We start from the raw sequence: 21,113 nt of genomic DNA, 5'->3' as shown, positions 1-21,113 counted from the left end.
GTACGCCCTTTTCCTATTTATAGAATCGTATACAGGGTGTAACAATATTTTTCTTTATAAAAATTTTCGCCGCGAAAATTTGTTAAAAAAATTATGGAGCGTGGATATAATTCTTTATCAATAAAATATCCGTATTCGCACATTTTCCACGATGTGTATTGTTTGGATTTGTTCGTGCTCGTGGACGGCTCGTAGCCAACGCTACTATACTTTTACACGCTACTACGTTAATAACTCGTTAACAAAGCCGACGAAAGTTTTTGCAAAGGAAAATGTTGGTTGAAATTACCTCAGGAATCTTCAGTTGTTCCAACATTTTTGGAATCCCCTGAAGAAAAAATGAAAAAAGAATTTTATTTCTCATTTTTTCGACAAGAACATTGTCAACCCATTACTAATTTACAATTTCTTCGTCAAAGTATCCGTCGACCTCATCTTTTTGCGAAATTAAATTTTATCCAATAATATTATTCAGAAAAAAGTAATAATAGATTATTTCTTCGTATACAATATTCAAAAATATTTTCGATATATATACGATATTCTAAATAAAAAGCATGGAACGATTCGATAAAGTATTATACGTATGCTAAGAACTAAAAATTAAATTTATTTTCAAATCGGCAAAATACAATATCGTATATGATATCTCATTCCTTTCGAGATCTTAGAGCAAGCTACTTTAATATGAAAATGCGCCTATTCGAAGAACTTATTCATCTAGAACATCCCTCGAGTGTCGTTCGATGGAACGATCACGAGGAGAGAAGGACGAAAGTCTGGTTCTTCTCCGGGATAATTTCATCGGGAAAGACCTTTTACGGGTCATTAATTCGTCGATAAAGAAATATGTCGCGTTTAAATAACGAAATTATAATTAAACGATTCCCCTACTATAAACCTAGAAACTGTTTCCAACCGTGATTCGTCCGTATTCAAGTACGTAGTATACACGTATATACTCTCTAGGTACGCGAGTGATGATGGGTAATTTTAACTCTCGCCCTCTTTTCGACCGAATTTAATACGGGCGAAATATAAACGCGATGCGAGAAACGAGCGAACATCTCCGTATGCTCGAATGCATATACATTTTAATACAAAGAATCTTCTTTTTATTACGAATCATATTCGTAAGAAAACTCTTGTATTTATATTCACATAGAACAACACCGTCCTTCTCGTGCACACTTTCTATTATGGAACGTATATTTCGAACGTATGTTTCAATCGTTGGCCAGCGGCGCAGATTCGTGTAATTTTCGGAACGCGTGAACGCGTGGATATCGCGATGTTTCGTTTTTGAAGGGCGATTCTCTCATTTGAAACGTTATTCGTTATTAATTAATCGAAACTCGATAGGGGAGAGATTATTGCTTAATTCGCGTGGCGGGTATTTACATGGTGTACCAACTCAATTGGTTAATTAAACGTGAAACGTAATACGGTCTGCCTTGTGTCCCAACTATCGCGGATAATCGTGTGCGCTGCGAGGCTCAGTCGGGCGGTAGATGGCGCGGATAAACTGGCGAACGGCTCTCCTTTAGGAGTTGACGATTCGTTTTAACGGCGCGGTTCGTTCGACAGACACACGGGCCTGTATAACTTAATCGCGATTAATCTATTTTCGTACGGATTGTCCAATAACGATTTAACGATATTCGTGTATTCGTGGTTCTAATGATACGACACAGGGCTTCGGGGAAAATATAATTCGATCGAGAATGTTGTTTACTCGCCTCGGGCGGCTGCATTTGTGTCGCGAATACACGTGTTTGCGAACGTAACGTAAAGCTTAAAATTTTAATTAGAGTTTAACTCTTCGGCGAGAAAGGGGTAAAAATTTATGATCAAACTTGCGAAGAACGAGATATGGAAATAGTGATTAAAACAGTTTCTTCCCGTAAAACAATTCTTTGTTGTTCATTGTTTTCAGAGGAAAGGAAAGGAAATTCGTTATAAATTACTAAGCCAGGATCTAGATTTCCTTTTATCCGTTTTTCAAGAAGCGACGATTTCAACTTACCCTTTTCAACGCGTAATTTCTGCTCCAATTATTCTTTCTACGAAATTTGAACCAACTTTTCGCTCTATTTTCTTTAACTTTTTTTGAAATTGTATATTTTCTTTTAACCAAGTTTTTCAACCTGTATATCTTTTCAAAAAGAAATATGTGAACCTCTTCCGTCGCGAAATACCAAATTTAAGTATATGTATTACAATTCGTAATTAACAGAATCGAACAATTTATCGACGCCACGTGGCACAATCTGCACTTCTGGCAAAGTGTCCAGACTCTCTCTGTTCTCGGTTTTCAGTGCACCGATGACACGCGTCATAACCAGTGCTCCCTTGGCAAACGTCGATGCGAGGTGGTTCGAGTCGCCGCTGTAAAAAGGAAGTCTCGATTCCCTTGGCCTTTCCTCCTCTCCCCCCTCCCACTCTTGACTTCGCCGAGCGACGTCTTAACGGAACTGCTCGCGTCCTTTCATCGGGAAGCTATCTAATTTCGTTACAATTTTCCTTTTTCCACGAGCATCTACTCGCTAAAAGATAGAAACGATTCGAATTATCCCGAGATAACGATCAAAGTTTAATATATTTTCGTATTGCGCTCGATCCTTGGAAGAAACTTTTAAAGACACGTGTCCACTTGAGCGTGAAACTAGTCGGATGCTTTTACATTCGAGATTTTACTTTCGAATGTTACACGTGATAATTGTTATAATTAGCTTCGAAACATTTTTGTATTCCGTCGTTTTTGCACGAATTAGAGCTAAATTGTAACCGTTCAAACAGGAAACAATTAGATAATTTATTTTAAAAAAATGGAATGAAATATTTCGAGAAAGAAATTTTGTGGAAAATCAAGCAACCGAATGATTTTTTTCCTACACGTAAAAATATTATTCACAACTTGTTCCTTAATTTCTTTCGGTGTTTCGACGATAGAGATTCGTGGGATGATCCAATTATACTTTAAAATTAAAGATTATTCAAATAAAAAATATTTTACTTCGCAAATTGTTAAAATAAATTTAACGAGTATGTATATATATATCCAGGATGTGTTGATCCATCGATTCGAGAGCACTTTTTTCGAGAGAAATACCGTGGGAAGGAATAAAGAATTATTCGTAATTTTTCGCGAAGAAGGAACGAGAGGCAAAGGAAAATCCACGCGGGACTTATTACCCGGGGCGATAGGGAAAATTTGGCGTGGCTCCGGTGAAAACGGTATCAGGGGAAGACTCCCCTACCGAGTAATAAATATTTTTTGGTCGAGGTCGTGTTTCGACGTATAGCGAAGTTAGCCGCGACTTTGCTGGCTTCGCTCCAGCCTCCTACGCGGTCGATATAATCATCCGGCATCCACGACCCACGAACAACGATGCGTGGAGAGACGTGACGAGGGGAGGAGGGAAAAAAAAAGAAGGAAGACGAGACGGAAGAGAGGCGAACGGAGCAACCCGTGGAACAAGAACAAGTATACACTGGCACGATGCCGGCCGAGGAATCAATGACCCATTCCTCTATCGGTATTTTCGGTGCCTACTTCGAATAATTGCGTTGCGAAGACAAATCTACCGCTGTTTTCTTTTTCTCTCGCGAGATCGCGGGGATGTTGGTCGAAGAGCGCCACCTGCCTCGCGTGAAGTTTTTTCGAATGAGAGAAGCGATTCCAAAGGAAGTGAAATCTCGATGAATTTTCGTTTATTTTTCCAAATGTAGTTTCGTGAAATCCTCGTGTGGAATCGAAAAATCTACGTTGTGATCCATCACTTTCGGTTGAAGTCAGAGTTGGCCGAATTTCCTGCGTGAAATAACGTTCGAATACTTTCACACCGTGAGCAACCTGTATACGTCACGTGATGTACTGTGTCGCGAACAAAAAAGCGTTTACCAAGCTCGCGGCGCGGGTTGATGCGAGTTTCTCGAATTTGAAAACGGGAGAAAAAGGGAGCAGAGTTACGATTTAATAAAATGTAAATAGAACGAGATGAGGAAAAGGGACCGAGGAAAGCTGGAGGATAGAGCAAGTCCTGGCGTAAAAAGGAGCTTACAGGTGAAACGGAGTATGAAACCCCGTATTTCGCGCGATCGTAAAATTTCCATTCGCCTTAAAACATGTGGCAAACACGGTTGTTTTTCGACGAATGGCCAAACTTTTTTGCTTCTCACCTGTAAACTCGCGTAAGAAAAATCACTAACATTTTTTTTTTTTCCTATCGTATCTTTCTTCGTCGTATCCATAAACGTTCGGAAGCTAAAATATTTTCTTTGTTTATTTTTCCCAAACTGGAAAATTCGAGCAAACGCGACACGATTTATACAATTTTCCCCTGATTTAGAACTCAAAGAAGATCAATTATGTTGCGAGAGAAGTTGAACAACTTCGAAGAAGGACTTTGAAGAAAGAACATATCTGATGATACGTTTAAAGCGTGAATAATTTTCTAGCCGAGGGAGGAGCGTGTTCTGCCAATTGGAAAATTGATAAATTCTCTTACACGTACATTCTGGACGGAACAATTTGACAAACATCTCGGGACCATTTGATATACGGATACGTATCGCATATTCTAAATTCAAAGCGCATATCTAATTCCAACGGGCTCGGTGTATCGATCGATAGGCACGCGGGAATCGACGTCAGCGAATAAAGTTGCTCCCCGAAACGATTCCGCTTAATTCGTTATTCGAGAAATCGGTAGATGCCTCTCCATGCGCGCGGTGCAATTTATCGCGATGTACGTACAATTGCTCGTTAGACTTGCCTTCGAGTTGCGGTGAAACGTAAGTAAAACGTGTATAGCGTGATTAAAATCCGTGTAACGATGACGTATGATAACGTTTAATAACACGGAGGTATACGATGTACCTGTGCATATCGCGATATAATACTCCCTTCTGCTATCGGATTACGCGACTTCAAGTTTTGTACTTTAACTCGCAACTTTTTAACTCGATGCGTATCAAATACTTCTTTTTCTCCCTGTAATTTTTTTTTTTTTTTTTTTTTTAGATCTACGAGTCGATCTATCCCTTTTATCTTTCCAGGCGTTTCAAAGTGAAACTACGATCGATCGAATCCACTTGTTTAAAAATAGATTATTCTTATCACGAGAAATTGTGGAACTTTGCATTGTACACCGAAATTTGATTAATTCGAATAGAATAAATGGAGTTTGGAGGGCAAATAGTGTAATAGGGAGGAGGATTCGATCATCGAGAGTTGGATGATTGAAAGGAGGGGGGAGGGGAGGGCAAAGCTTTTGATCCTTAAGGAATGAATTTTATTTCAAACTGTTGGATTGTTGGATGAAATTGTTAAATAAAATCGGATAAAAACTGACTTTGGTTTTGTGAATCGCGTAACAAGGGTAATCTCCTCGTTCGCTTTGGATTTTGTGCGAGACACGTTTTTTTCTCTCTTTACATTTTCCTATTTGCGCCAAGGAATAGGTTAGTTTCGTTCGAGCAAAGTTTCCTTTAAAACGCGATATTTCTTCCCCGATCAAAAATCATCAATCTTGAATTTCGTAAATCGACGTTGTAATAACGCTAATGCTGTTGCGCAAGCCCCTTTAAACGCTAAATTTATACTTGCCAACGTCGAAACAAACGAGATTTCTATTAATCTCGCTGCAATTTATTCATCCCCCCTCTCCTTCTCTTTTTTTAAACGACACTCGCATTTAAAATATTTGGAAATCGATATTTCCTCTTGTATGAAATTTTAGCACTTGGATGTTATTTACACGATTTTTATACTCGAAAAATATATTTAATTTCACACCATTCAGGCCATTCGATATTATCTGCTTTACAGACGAATTACTTTGTATGGGATAAATTAGAAGATCGATCCAAGAATTATATCCTTGTTCCGATCGAAAATACTTTGACCATCTTTTCCACACGTTTATAAAATCGCACACGAAATAATACGTTGTATACAAATCATTTCCATTCCTAGATTGAAATATTATCGTGGATCAAAGATAGGTCAAGATTCGCCGATCATGATAATTCGTAATGATATAATTTCACGTCACACGTGGTTGCAGCGCATGCGTGTAACGAGAATCGCAACCATCGCGCCATCTATACAATTCTTGAAAAAAAGAAGAGAAAACAACTTGTCTTCTCTATAAGAACTTACTTGGAACCCAAGTAGTTACGCATCGTTGGTATCGCGATCGGTTATCTCGAAACACGACCGAGAATCCAAGCGCGTCAAACGGTCGAAATCGGTCAGTCGTCACAGGCAAAAGTTCTTCTTGGATAAATAATCGAGGATTGGTCTTTTCAATCGATATGGGATATGACGATTCTGTGAGGGATATGTGAAAAAAATCAGCACGATTCGATAACTTGCGGCTGTTACAAGCAGTTGGAATTCGAAAGATATTTTAAAATTCGTAAGTCTCGATGAGCGGAGGACACACACGCGGCACGGAGTTGGCCGTTGGCACGCGAAAGTCGAACGAAGGAAGAAAAAGAGAGAGAAAGAGAGGGAGTGAGAGAGGAGAAGCGAGTGCGGTTCTTGCGGATGTCGTCCCCCCACCACCGAAGGGATTCTCCTTGGACTGGAAAAAGGAAGACGGCGAATTTTGTTCGAATGCGACGATCGAATAAATACCCGCGTGGAAGCGGTACGCGTGCAGAGGAAAGGAGAAAGAAAGGGAGAGACGCAAGTTTCGCGCAACAGTGCAAAGAAGACGCAAATGGTGTTCCTTAAAAAGGGAGCTGGAACGAACCTGTTATATCCGAAGGAAGCTCGCACGCATCTAACTGTTCCCTCTCTCCTTGTCTTTATCGTTCCTCTTTCTTGCGTTCTCACGAAAGTCCACGATCTTTTTTCTCTTTCTCCCACCGCCGAAGAGGAGAGGTCTCGCTCCCTCGCATCCTCGTCTGGATGCGGGCCCGACAGAGCGTTCCATCCTCGTCCGTTTTGTCGGTCGGTCGAGTCGAGAGGAACCAGGATGGAATATAGAATAGCTGAATGGGAGAGAGGGTTGGCGAAAGGTGGGAGAATGGCAAGCGTGGAGATTGCCTGTTGCCATGTGACTGCGGACACATCGGCGACCACGATTTTTCCAGCCAATCGACGGACGACGACGCACTTGCGCCGGAACCATTTCTTACCGCTTCTTCTTCTTCTTCTTCTTCTTTCTTTCTTTCTTTCTTTCTTCTTTTTTCGCCCCGTGTTTGCATCGTTTCTACTCTTTACACCTCGACCGCGAGTTCTTAACGTCTCGTTAGGGTGTTAGTCACGTTCTAGCAAAATATGTATATCTATGCGCGTATTCTTTCGATTCGAGCAATTCGAAATCTCGGGTATACAACGATCGCGTTGAAACGTGAAACTTTTTATACAGGCCCGGTTTAAGAAAATTCGAATCTTCGAAAAATTATTTTGATCATTGTATACGGAAAATATGGGATATTTTAATGACGGATATGATATACGCGTTTAATTCTTGGAAATAGTTGGAATATTGGCAATTTATGCGCTCGATCAATTTCCTTCGAAAAATTAGCAACGATACAACGACGGATAGTCAATGGACAGTCCGATATATCGGTCAATGGAATTTTAATAAAATGGTACTCGTTGTCTCGCGAATCATTGGCCGCAGTACGTCTCCTCGCTAATTGAAGGCTCATGGTACCAGAATACGATATCGCACGCTTAATTGTCCTGGAGTTTATCCACTTTAACCGTTGGAATAACCCTTCTATTGCTACTATTCGAGTCGAGGTTAACCATGAGTCATTTGTTAATTGACCATAAAAATTTTATACTTTTTTTTTTTTTTTTTTACTAGATACGAATACTCTCATCCCCAATTTCGCTCACGCGTTGTAGAAATAATACGATACCTGCCCGTTTAATCGTTTTGCTTCGATTTCAACCTCGCTAAGTTATCGCATCTCTAGGAGTCTCGTTGCGCGTCAATTCTATCGACGATGTAATTCGAACCAAACGATCGGCTTAGCAACCACCGAATAAATCTTTTTCGATCGATCATCCAGATCGGATCCATTTGTGAATAAATGGCGGCTTTTGACTCTTTTACTAGGATGTGTACGGCAAAAAAATAAAAAAGGTCAAACCTGTTGGTTGCCTGGTTCTTTGAAAAAGAGGGTTTAGCACTCTCCGTCGAGGGAGAAAAAAAAAAAAATAAGAATCGATTTCCAACTGCTTCACCGTGCTCGACTCGAGTTATTCTCCAGAGTGGATTTTCAATCGATTCTCGAACCGTTCTCTCGTGGAGGAGGAATGAAAGACGGGAGAAGAATAACCCGCGAACAAAGTTTAAAGGTGGTTCGAATCGATCATTGTTGAACGAGTGCTACGTAATCGACTTATCGTCTTATTCCGTGGAGAGGGACGCGTTTGAAATCGGCCGTTTAAATGGAACGAAATTAGCAAAGGAATTACGAAAGCTCTAAATCAAAGAGGACTCGATCTCGTCTCTCCGGTTATCTCTCGAATTTTCATCGTAAACGCGTGCGGGGTGTCTACTATCTCTTAGAACACGATGGTGGAAAGTATTCTAAGAATCGATTACCAGAGTTCAACGCACCAACAACGTGCATCGAGCAAAAGGTTCGCCGGTGAAATATAGCGAGGGAAACGAGGCGAAGCGGTTCGATCGATTCAGAGGGATTCTGCTCGCTCGAATTCGATCCTTCGCTGTCCTCTCGGGAGCAGAAACTATACTCGTTGTACAGTTGCCAACTCGCCGCGCTCGCTCGTATAATTTTTTTCATTTGTCCACTCGCCATCCATCCGCGTTTCGTTCCAATTTCGTAAACTTATTTCGACTCGCGATTAACTCGAAAATTTTACTTCGGTTGGATAGAGCAGCAGGGACAAGTTTGTCATCGTTAAGAGGCTGAGGACATTGGAAAATTATGTTGGTTAAAAATTTCGAATGAAGTTAACTTTAAGCAATTTTTTTCACTTATTAAAAATAACTCGAATAACATTTACTCGTATTATTACGGTTTGAACGATAAATTATTGAAGTAACTTATCGAAGTAATTTTAATTATTAAATTTTCACTGATAAAATATAAATATGTATTTAAACAAATTGTAAACAGGTAACGTACACGTGGAAAGTCAAAGTGAAATTATTAAATTTTAATGTCGAGAAATACATTTTTTTTGCATCGATAAAATAAATAAGTTAATTCGAGTGAAAGTTATAATAAAAATAAAATGCCGATATATCTGTGTAATCGCATGTAAAATTGAATTGCATTTTTTAATTCCAATAACAGCGTTACTTATTTTTCTCTAGATTTTAAAAAATTCAAAATCAACGAAGTTCGAGTAAAAGCATGCAATTCGACGAATACCTTGCGATCGAGAAACTTTAAATATAAATAAATTCATTGATTATTGGTCACATTTATTTGTTTATGTTCCGTCACCAAAACTGCGACTCATCGATGAGAATCTTTTAAGACGAGTCATCATTGTTCCCATTCAATCTCAATTCGGACAGAAACGTGTTCGAAATAAAATTTATTTCATTTATTTTTTCGAAGCGCAACGAATAATGATAAAATTATTCGTTCCTTTTTTTTTTTCCATTGAGAGATACCTTAACTTATACTAATAATCGTCGAACGAAATAAAGTACAATATATTAAGAGAATAATTTCAATTTAGATAAAAAAAAAAATTACACGTCGATGAATTAAAAGAGAAATTAAAAGAAAAATCGGACGGAAAAGTTTAGCCAAGTTTCGCGGAAACCACGTGTTGTATCGTAGAGACAGGAACGAGAGAGAGAGAGAAAGAAAGGAAGAACAACGATGACGACAAAGGAGGAAGGAAGAAAGAAGAGGCGGGTAGGGAGTGAGAGTGGAGGGGGAAGAGGTGGGGAGATAAGAGGGGAGGGGCGGAGGAGAGAGAAGAGCACCCCGCGGCGCGCCCATTGCATTCCACGCATCGTTCGCCGCTGCAACCCGCTTTGACTCGCCGACCGTGCTCGAGGATCGAACTCGAACTCGCTATCGATTCCCAGGTATTTTGCGGGGCCGACAATGCCCGCCTTAACCGGCTCCCGCTTCGCCTCCGCGACTGGGCCTCGACGAGGTCGAGGCGACCGTCTCCAACTTCATTTACCCGTTTAAGTCTCTCTCCCCTCTCGTCAGCCGCATACTTTCCAGATTTGCCCCTCTAGATCTCGATCGAATCTAACCTTTTACGTTTTCCAACTTGCAACTTCCTCGTTAGGGACGAGAGGAGAATTAACATCGATTGGAAATAAGGAATTTAACACGAATATTTTCGATTGAATAATAAAATATGGAATAGGAATATGAATTTGAAGAATAATCTCACTGTTTTATTTAAATCGATTGAATTTGAAGACGAATGATTATCGATACAAATATCGAACGATATCTTTAATATTCTTTTCTTATTTTATATTCTGAAACTCGATGCAACGTACGAAATACTTTCGCTTTTCATCGTTCCGTTACATCATTTTCTCTCCCCTGCTTTTATCCCCCTTTTCCGCTACAAGGTTATCACGTAGCCACCATTCGTATCTTAACGCGCATAACTACGTTGTTTATAAAGGGCCGTCCCCAGACCGTAATAAACACACCCCTTTTCGCGAATTCTCGGCGAAATTCCTTTTCTTCCTTCTCTCCGCGTTGAGAATAAGTATTAAATTAGTTGCTCGAGCGCCTCGACGATCGGTTCAAGTTTCACGGTTGTGCGTAATTCTCCCCGAACATTATACGCGATTCTCACTTTTCGTTCTTGTTCAATCTAATTCGTCGAGTTTTTAATCGAATTCATTAACTGAATAAGTAACGGGGAAGATGATGAATTTACGAGTAAAACTCGGGGGATGAAACTCGCGTTTCGTTATTTTAATGTTTCGATGATGAGAGATTGAGAGAAAGAGGCGTAAATTAACCACAATTGTTGGTTATTCGAAGGGTTAATGGAGAGTATCGGCTCGACCGAAAACGCGTATTCCCGTTTAATATTTTTCCCGCTCGTTTCGTTTGCCTCGAGGCGAAACGTGTGCCAACTGTGGTGGACGAGTGTCCGTGACGTCAACTTGGTTAAATTGGCTGAACTTTGAACTCGTAATCGGCCTGTCGCTCGTTTCTCTCGCATTTCGTTCTTTATCCAGTCGAGACGCTTTCTTCTTTAGAATCTCGTCGGACTCTTCGAAACGCGAAAATTCGATATATAAGTAATGTTGTATTTCGCGTTAAAAAAGAAAAGAATGCAACTTTGTTGTGTCACCTACTCGTCACAGCTCGCGTGCAAAAAGGTACTTGATCGGGAATCGACGATCATTGGATGGATACACGAGTTGCGCCACGAACGTATAGAAAATCTTAACTGGATTACCGTGTTGCACAGTGCACTCCGCGAATGGCGACAATCCGTTCTTGCTTAGGTAATGCTTTTGTGCAGCATTTAATCAAATCCCTCCAAGGAGGCCGGCCTCGTTTTGTACCCGCACAAATCAAACAGGTTTAAACAATGTTACGTTGATAAACGAGGCTTTCGACTACGCCCGGCGCTAAAACGGACAAATTAATTTCGTGTTGGAACAGAACACCCGCGCCCTCCTTGTCGAATTTCGACGACTCGCTCGTCACGTGGTTTCGTATCGCGCCTCACGCGCTCCGTCTGTCGCTTTCAACGAAAAGCTTTCCGTTCGAACGAGTGAAAAATAGAAACAAGAGACAAACGAATATTTGCTTGCGTTGTTACGACCGTGACACGTTTTATCGTACGATGCGCGGCGTGATAGATTGATGGCCGTTCATCAGTCGGAATACCATGTTTAACAAAAGCGTTATAAATTATTGCGAATCCAGTATAAATTGAACTATAGAAGGATAGAGAGAGAGAGAGAGAGGTTCGTTGATCATATAACACAGAACGGTAGGTAGATATTCGTCGGCGTGGTTGACGAAATACATCGTTTCTATAAAGTTCGATCGATTTTTTCCATCATTCGATGATGATTCGTAGATCGAAACGAAGAGAATTTTGGAGATCACGCAAGACAAACGATTAACCGAGACTAATTTTTAAATATGAGGTTTATTATAAGGGAGGAGAGGGAGAGAAAGGAGAATTTGAAACTCGCCTTTGAACGAGATTCGTTCCAGATTAACTCGTTTACGGTTCATCCATTTCCACGCAAAGCTCTTTCCACGCGGATTAATCACGCGTCGAAGACGAACGAGCCAACACTGCCGCCTCCGCGTTATTATCCCTCGTCATCTTAATAAATTTGACTCTCCGGTTAATTATAGTCTTTCCAAACTCATGAATGAAACGGATAAACGATATATTCTCCGTATCGAGAGAACAAACAATCGTCATTTCGCGACCGCTTTAACGAGCGGACAATCATTTTCCCCATGTATTCTTCTCCGCGTATAATATTCCATTCACATTGTTCGCTTTAACGAGTTATCAACATGATACGATATTTAAATTTCCATACGATCGGTAATAGGGTTATTTATGAATTATGCATCGCACGTTCTATGTATCGTTCTAACAACTTATTTTCACCCATTATTTTCGAAATCATTCGCGAATAGAGAAAAGTCTATTTTCTATCGTTTTCGATTTTCGTTTAATCTCTCGCATCTGGCGAAGATCTCGCGTACGAAAACCGAATTAGTCCTAGGTTTCCGTGCGTTATTCCGAGACTGACTCCCACGTCGGGCCGTGAAAATAAAGTAGGCTTAAAGTGGGATTGGAGGAACGGGGCAACAACGGCATTAGCTTCGTGTGCAGCTCGAGGAGTGTATCTAAACCTCGAGTTTTACTGCGTTACATTTACATTCCATTACGATACGCGGACGAAACTCGGTCCCGATAACAGAATTAACTCGAATCTTTGGAGACGATTAAATGTTTTTCAAAAGCCTCGATCTAACATTTTCTTGCCCACGAAAATTATTCGCATCGCTTTATTTCACTCGAGATATTTTCCATCGATCAAGGTGACCTTGTAAATATTCCATGACAACTTTTCTTACTCGTTAACCCAACTTGTTGCTCCTCCCTTCTAAGTACGATATCACGTGACAAATATGCAACTATCTTTTCCGAATCGGTATTTTTATCGGCGCGAGGAAAAGAGAAAATTATTTTAAAAGTGTGAAAATTTAATATCTCCTCACGACGTGTAAGAAGCGATTCCCTCCTCGCCCCGAAACGAGGCGAGGTAAATAGACTCGTCTCTTCATTCGCGTTCTTGGACGCGTCCAAGAAGGTGAAACACGGTGTATCGTTTAATAAACGGCCGGTATGCCGCGACGGGGATCCCTCAAATTCCAGCTTTAATCCAGTTCACTCGAGGAATTCGAGCAGTCCACGCGAGCTTCCCTCGTGTCGTCTTTCCATTTTCCCTTCTTCGAAATTTTTATTTCATTTGTCATATTTTGAATTTTAATTTAATAAATTTTCTCGATATCATCCCAAAGCGACGAATCGATATTTATCGGATTTGTAAATCAATTTTTTGTCCAATATTGGATCGATATATCGAAACGCGAATTTGAAACCGTTGACGTAACGAATCCATATCGAGTACGATACTCTTAATTTCCATAAGTCAATTTTTAATCTTGAGAAAAAAATTGTGCAAACACGAAATTGTTACAATTCTGACGAAATTAGTCGAAGAAGAATATACATGGTACACATAGAGAACAGTTGTCACCATACGTGTTGCATCATTTATCTTTTTTTCTTTCAAATCGTATTATTATACAATTGGAGGTGTCTGGAGAGGAGACGTGTTGTGTCGCGTGTGTGAACGACGCACGATATTGTCTGGCAGAGCGGTTTGTTCATCGGTATTTGAGGACACGCCTTCCACTCTTTGCACCAGTTTTTTCTCAGTGCCTGTCACAACGCTACGAATCCTTCGAATTCCACTTGGAGGGAGGGAATTTTTCGAGTACGTTTTCCAGGGAACAAGAGGGATAATTTTTCGATGATTGAACGATCTATCTGAACAATAATTTTCGAAATATCGTGGTATTAAATTTAATTGTCAGATAACTTTCTTGTTCTTTTTTCAAAAAAGTTGGGAATAAAAGTTGGCCTGAACTAAACTCGTTACGCGATTACAACGCCAACTTTTGCAGAGAGAGGCGAATAACCTTGAACCGAGGGGGAAAAAAGTGGAAAATTATTCGAAATTTGATAATTGTCGATAGTCCTTCGGTTTATCGCAGTAATAACTCGAAAAAGATTTTCGAGCGATTTTCATGTGTATATTTTCCGCAATTATTATTTTCCACCAATGAAAAGGACGAATCTCGTGATGAATCGCGCCCCCTAGACTAGGTGAGATTCTAGTTGTACGAAGTAACGATCCTCGTATATTTCGAGGCGCAGAGGAAAGGAAATATATTTCACGTCGGAGGAATTGAAAAATTACAATCGTCCCCTCTCGCCAGGATACGGTATTCCAACATTTAGGCACGTTTCACACTCGTTTTCGCTTCGAATTCCTGCGAAAATATAAAATTCTAATAATTAAAGATATTGTTTACAGTCAGATTGACACTCCTGACACCGTACGCTACATAGTTTGATTATTCAGAATTATCGTAAAAATTATTTTCATTTTTATGAAATAAGGATAATCGAGACTAGAAGTTGAAAATATTTTCGAAACTATAGCATGTTTATTCAAATATATGAAATTATATTTATAAATTAAACTATCGTTACGAATCGTGATCGATGAGAAATAAATAAATTTTTGTATTATATCGTATTAGAATTCTCTGGATTCTATACCTACGCTGCGCATCGAGGTTTAGATACGAATCGTTATTCTGAATTGGTGTATGTGACGAACACCACGGTAGAAACAAAAATGCGTGTGAAAATAGGCGTTTCCTTTCACGTTGACCAATCAGGACGCGAGATATCTTTCCACCAATGAACAATATTATTCGCTGCTGAAAAACGTCTCGCAGTACGGCATAGAAACAAGAGGAGTCCTTCAAACGTTTTGTTGACAATTCTAATACTATGTACTATACAGTAGTAGAAGAGCTATAATTCGAATATTTAAAATTGTAAAAATTATTTTCATTTATAAAGTTAGGATGATCATTCAAGATTGAAATATTTTCGAAAATACAGTATCTATAGTGTGTTTAGCTTATTCGTATACCCTAATACGAAATTATACTTATAAATTAAACTATCGTTACGAATTGTAATTAGTCTATACGCGCTAATCGATTGAATTTGTGAAAATAAGCGTTTCCATCTAAATTAATCCGCATTCCTTCGTGTCTTTTTCCGTATCTCGCGATTCGCGACTCTTCGATTCTCCTGTATACTTTCAGCTAGGCAATATTCAAATGCATTTGACCCTCGATAGTTGGAAAAAGGTTCTTCTTTCCATTCAACGTGGAATGTTTCTACATCCGCAGAATATTCGTCTCCCTCGATTCTATACAACCCATAAAGCCTTCGTTCAATATTGAATATATATATATATATATATATATCCTTTATTCAGCCTTTCACGTTCTTCGTACCATTTATATCTTTCTCCACGTTTTTATCGCTCGGCTAATTGTTAGCGTAACGGTGAATAAGCGATTCAATTTTTATAAATACGATTCAAATATTTAATAAATAATCATTTTTCGAAATCGGTTCACTAACGATTTCGATCGAATTATCAAAAATTTGATCAAAGCATCGAACGAGAACCGATTGTGTATCTCGTTTCGTCGAAATCTCGTTTTCCTGGAACCTCCACTACTCGGTTGGAGTCGAATTCACACCAACTTCGATTACCGTTTACCCATGACTCACCTGCGGTCGCCGGCTCGAGACAGAGCAAGGGGATGAGATGGCGGGAGAAGGAAGGAAGCGAGGAAGAGGCGGGTGACGAATCAGCCGCGCAACACGTAAGAAATATCGCGTTACCGTCGAACGGTAAGATTTCGGTATCGCGGTTAATGGGGGATCGGTTCATCGTCTCGTTATCGGCCGACATCGATACTCCTCTCTGTTCGTCAGCGCGATTTCGCGGTAACATCGATCCACCCTATCGATCCTGACCACCCTCAATGCACAGGGCGAGGCTTAAAGTTTCAAGTGCAAACGGATGATTCCTCTTGTATATATAGCTTCGTTTTTTGAGAAAAATTTGAATTAATTTCTAATACGAACGAATTATCGATAGGAGATTATTATGCGAGTTAACTTTTCATAATTCCATATTTTTTTATTTATCTTCATCACATTTGGCTCGAGTATTTTTATTCTCGCGAATACGTAACGAGAAAGTCTCGATTTCGTGGCAGTAGCGATTATCACTGAATGAGCCGCCGTCAATAGTGATTCGAATAGGAGCTGGACAAAATTATTATACTTTTTGTTGTATTAATTTGTTATTTCATTAAAAAAATATATGTAACATAAAAGTAGAGTGGTGGTGGAATATATAAAAAAATTACCGATGAATCATTATATCGGGTAAATTTCTAATAAAGTAGTCATTTAACTTTAAATTTAAGTTACGTCCATTAGCAAATTGAAATTTAAATGGTTTTTAAAAAATTTACGGAATATTTCTCAACTATTGAATTGGTTCTCTGCCCATATACGCGTATTTTGTTTAATCTGTAAACGCGTTTAAAAACGCATAAGAGTTTTATTTTAATATAATTAATTATCATACATGGCAAATAATTATTTCCACGCATACGCGGACGATGTTCTCGCGTTTAATCCATTTTTCTTCGCGGATAGATTTATAAAGATCTATCTATTTGCCAGCAGCAGACGATTCTTCTCCCACGCGTCATTCTCCGTGCCAGAGATGTCGTTCTGCGACCACGCGGCCCATTATCTTGCGTTATTACCTCGGTATGCGTGCTTATCAAGAGATAATCCTCCAATCTTCTAATCTCGTTCATTTGAATCGCGGCGCATAAGCGGAGCGCACGATTACCATTTATATTCCGGGTCAAGGGTGACGAGCACAGTCGCCTCCTTTCTTCCTCCACCGCGAAATATATCTAATCCGCGGTAGAGAATCGAAAGTTCGACGATTTCAAAGATCAAAAAACTGCTTTCGTTTACGCGATTGAACGTGGAAACTGCGTGCACGAAGATGAAAGATTTCGTTTGAGAGTTTATCGTTCTCGAGTAATAAAAATATCCGCATATCTTTTTCTCTATTTTATCCTTTCGATCGAATTAATTAATTCTTTTCTATTCCAATTTTTTTGCTTGAAAGCAGTCGAAAAATTTCGAAAGGGAACCGTCAGCTCCTTCCGCAATTAACTTCTCTCGTCCCTTCGAAAAATTTGTACACCCGGAGATCCTTGTTTCCCGAAATTTCGTTGGGGACGAATTATCGAGGCGGCGACTTCCACGCGGCCGTTGCGTTTATCTCGAGTCGCAGTGCGAGTTGCGCAAGGAACGTTTGCATACACGATCGTCATTAAGGTTATCGTTCGTATCTGCCGACACGCCTCCCCCCTCCACGCTCGCCTCCCCCGCAACACTCCCGTCCTAATTACTTTTTAACGCCGGCTATAAAAGGAAGTAAGCGGTTCTCGAGCTTCTCGAACCGGCATAATCGTAAAACCATCCGACAAGCTCGGCCTCGTAATTAAGACGCCGCCACGCGTGGGCGTGAAACCTTCTCTCTCTCCCGCTTTCTTTCCTCATTTCTTCGCACAATAAAATTTTCCTTTTTTACAACTCTCCTTTTCCTTTTTTACAACTCTCTCTCCTCGACTTAACCGTTGCGTCTCGACGAAGCTTGCTGCCCTCTCCCGATATTTCCTGATATTACAATTAACCACGGCGTTCCCCCTCCTCCAAATAACTCCACTCGCGCGTGGTTTTTCTCGCTCAAAGCTTGGCCGTTTTTTATTCGCTGGAGGTGAGATTGGACAGAATGCGGGAGAGGATAAAGACGTTAGCGACGATCACGTTTCAGGTGAGGAAGGTGTGCGGCCGCTCGGAGCTGGAGCCGTCGTCGTCGAGCGAGAGGAGCGTCGCGGATGCAGCCGGGAAGTCGTCGTCGTCGATCGAGACGCACGCAGCTGCCGCTGCGCCCAGCCGGACCTTGCCGTCCCAGTTGCACGTGCAGCTCGGCAACTTCCTGGCCAGCGTGGTCAGGTCTCGCACCTTCTACGGCACCCTGGCCGACACGATCTGCGAGGAGTATCCGGACAAACGGTGCTGGAACGGCGAACGAGTCGGGGAGTGAGTAGCGCTCTTTTCTCTCTTTTTTCCCTTTCAACGAGTTTTTCTAAGATCTTCCGAATTTATCTTCGACCGTTCCTCGCCAGAATTTCCCTTCGCATCCCCTCTCTGATCCTTCGCTTCGGTTTTCTCGAGTCATCTGAATGGAAAAGGAAAGGGAGAGAGAGAGGGTTTGGAGGGCGACGCGTTGCTCGATGATCGAGTCATCGGCGAGAAACGTTTTCCAAGCACGTATAGCCAGCTTCCCCCCCCTTCGCCCCGTTCAACTCGATCCTCCCGGCGTATCGGCGGCAGCGCCGGTGTACGGTTTCAGGCCCGCGGTAGAATCGGCTCGGTGGGGCGCGTCGGCAAAAATGAGCCGCGAAGAGGGGGAAAGAGCCGTCCGAAGCATTTGCATCCCGTGACCGGACTCTCGATTTCCACACTCGCTCGCTCTCGCTCTCTCTTCCTGCACTCCCAGTTTCGGATACGAACTTGATTCTCTGTTATGGGTGGGTGGAAAGGAAGACGAGGGAAAATATTAATTTTCAAATTATGCATTGAAATTTTAAATTCTCTTTTTAAATTATTTAGAGGAAGAATTGGTATATGAGATTAGAGAAATATTTTTGGAAATTTTTCGTAACATCTCGAAGCGGTTGCTTCGATGTTTATTTTTATATTCGATTATTAATATGATAATATTTCTTACTCATTTTGAGTGTTCTTTTCATTTTATAATTTTCTATCGTTGTTTCGTTAAATTTGGGCCCCAAAACTATAGTTTATGGAACAGGATTGCAGAGGATATCCATAATTTCTTTCCTTAATCTCCGTTAAGCTCCAGTTTGTCGAACTCGATTCAAATGATTATTATATATTTTTTTTTTACGTATTTAGTTGTACTTTTATGTTATATGAGTATCGGTGAAAATTAAATCTCCATGTATCAAAAATAATTTCGTTCATTCGAACCGCCGTTTCGTACGAGAGGATTGAAATTTGTATGGTAACCATTAAGTTTCCCAACTTAACTTTTCGCGTTTTATCCTGCATCATTCGTTTATTAAACCATTTAGGACAGGTAAGGAAATTTTTCTTCGTCGCGCGACTGGGATGAATGTAAATGAATAGAAAAAGAAAATGAAAAAGAAAGATCGTGTATTGGAAATATATCGGATTTTATCTTCGTTATCATGGAACCAATCTTGGCGCAACTTGTCGCGTATCGATTTAAATTCCATGCAATTTTTCCGCGAGTGTTCGAAACCCGTTTTGTATAGAAATATATTCGTATGAAAAAGAGAGAGAGAGAGAAAAAAGAAGAAATTTTGATATACCGTGTCAAAGTCATTTAGAGGAATAACGGTTTCGTGGATATCACACGAGTGACAAGCATGAATATCAAACGTGTGCAAATTCGGAACAGGAAGCTGTCAACCGAGCGCGGAGAGGAGAAGCGTGAGAGAAGCTCGCCACGATATATTTCACCATCGGCGAAGCAGCAACGTTTTCCTTTTTTCTCTTTCTCCTTTTCCGCCTGTCTCTCTTTCCAACCCGTGGCGTAGGTTACGCGCTAACGAAACAAAAGGAAACAAAAACAACAACAACAACAACAACAATAACAACAACGGGGCGAGAGAACGCGTTTTCGACGTAACGTTTCAATTAATACGCGACCTAGTGGAGCAAGAGAGGGAGAAAAGGAGAGACGAGGATGGAATAATAACCGTGGGAAGTGACGCGAATGGAAAAAAAAGAAAAAAAATCGTCAAATCCGTGACCGTGTAATAATCGGGGAAAAGAAGAACGAAATATTCTTGCACCGATTAACGTAAATCATCGGGGAGGAATTCGTTTCGGAATACGAATGGATCGCGATAAAAATTATTATCGTCATTATACGCGTTATGCTTATGTCCTAACGAATGCAGCAAGCGTTGTTGTAAAATCGCGATATATTAACAATTTTCGACGTACTTCCCTCCTCCGATGAATTATTCAATAGTTCCTCGCTTATTCGTGACCACGCGCGCGTGATTCAGCCCAGAAATCGTAGGATCGGTTTCGCGAACGAAACGAAACCTCTCGATTGTCCTGTGGACGATAATATCGTGTCCGCTCTTGATTAACTTCGATATTCGTTTCGAATAATGAATCGAATCGGATTATACGCGGTGAATTAAAATTACATTATCTATATGTTCGTTACGGGCGAAAATGGAAAGTAATCCGATTATTCTGTCCTTGTTATAAAATTGTGCTAATCACGATTCTCTGTTATGATTCTCAATTTCATTTCTTTCAAGTGACGATCAATCGTATCTTTCCATGTTCTTCGATCTGTTTAAAAAAACAGTTGTTATCTACGTTCGGAATTTTATTCTTCGTAACAGGCAACAATTTCGTTCCGTTGAAATAACTATATTTCGTGAGCGCGGCTTCTCTCGATCGTAAAAATTATATATTGGCTCCCTCTACTGTTCACTCGTGGAAAGAAGTCTCGCTAGGACCTTCTATCCCCACCCCAGACTTTTTGTATACACGTTACGTAGTACTAGAAGCGCACATAGTGCTATATTTGGATATTCAAAGTCGTAAAAATTATTTTCATTTTTATGAAATTACGTTAGGATAATATAATATTCCTAACGTATTCCTCAGAATTATCGCGACGAAAAATTGTTTAACATCGAGAGAAATGAGATAGCTTTAAGAAGTATCCTTTGCGTATATATTGCATTCTCGCAAACATTTTTTTTTTATCATTTTTGGATTATTGCCAACGTTGAAATTTGAAACACGCATTGCTACGTTGCATCTTTGAAATTGAAAAGTTAAA

The 21,113-nt window shown here is 40.3% G+C and overlaps 1 protein-coding gene and 1 long non-coding RNA gene across 2 annotated transcripts in view; one reads left to right on the top strand and one right to left on the bottom strand.

Annotated features, from left to right (window-relative positions):
* Positions 1 to 21,113, top strand: part of LOC108003317 (division abnormally delayed protein) — an 84,836-nt gene that overhangs the window by 39,688 nt on the left and 24,035 nt on the right. The window contains exon 5 of the mRNA XM_017065483.3: positions 18,024 to 18,292. Coding sequence (XP_016920972.1) covers positions 18,024 to 18,292 — 269 coding nt within the window. The remainder of the gene's footprint in view (positions 1 to 18,023; positions 18,293 to 21,113) is intronic.
* On the bottom strand, positions 10,351 to 11,623 carry LOC133666137 (uncharacterized). The gene is made up of 2 exons (XR_009829841.1): positions 11,304 to 11,623; positions 10,351 to 11,218 (listed from the first exon to the last, which is right to left on the bottom strand). It is a non-coding gene; the product is annotated as an uncharacterized LOC133666137 (long non-coding RNA).

The sequence above is a fragment of the Apis cerana genome, linkage group LG5, assembly GCF_029169275.1.
Source record: "Apis cerana isolate GH-2021 linkage group LG5, AcerK_1.0, whole genome shotgun sequence".
In the NCBI taxonomy this organism is placed as follows: domain Eukaryota; kingdom Metazoa; phylum Arthropoda; class Insecta; order Hymenoptera; family Apidae; genus Apis; species Apis cerana.
The sequence above is the reverse complement of the archived record's forward strand: the minus strand, read 5'-3'. Positions and strand labels throughout refer to the sequence as shown.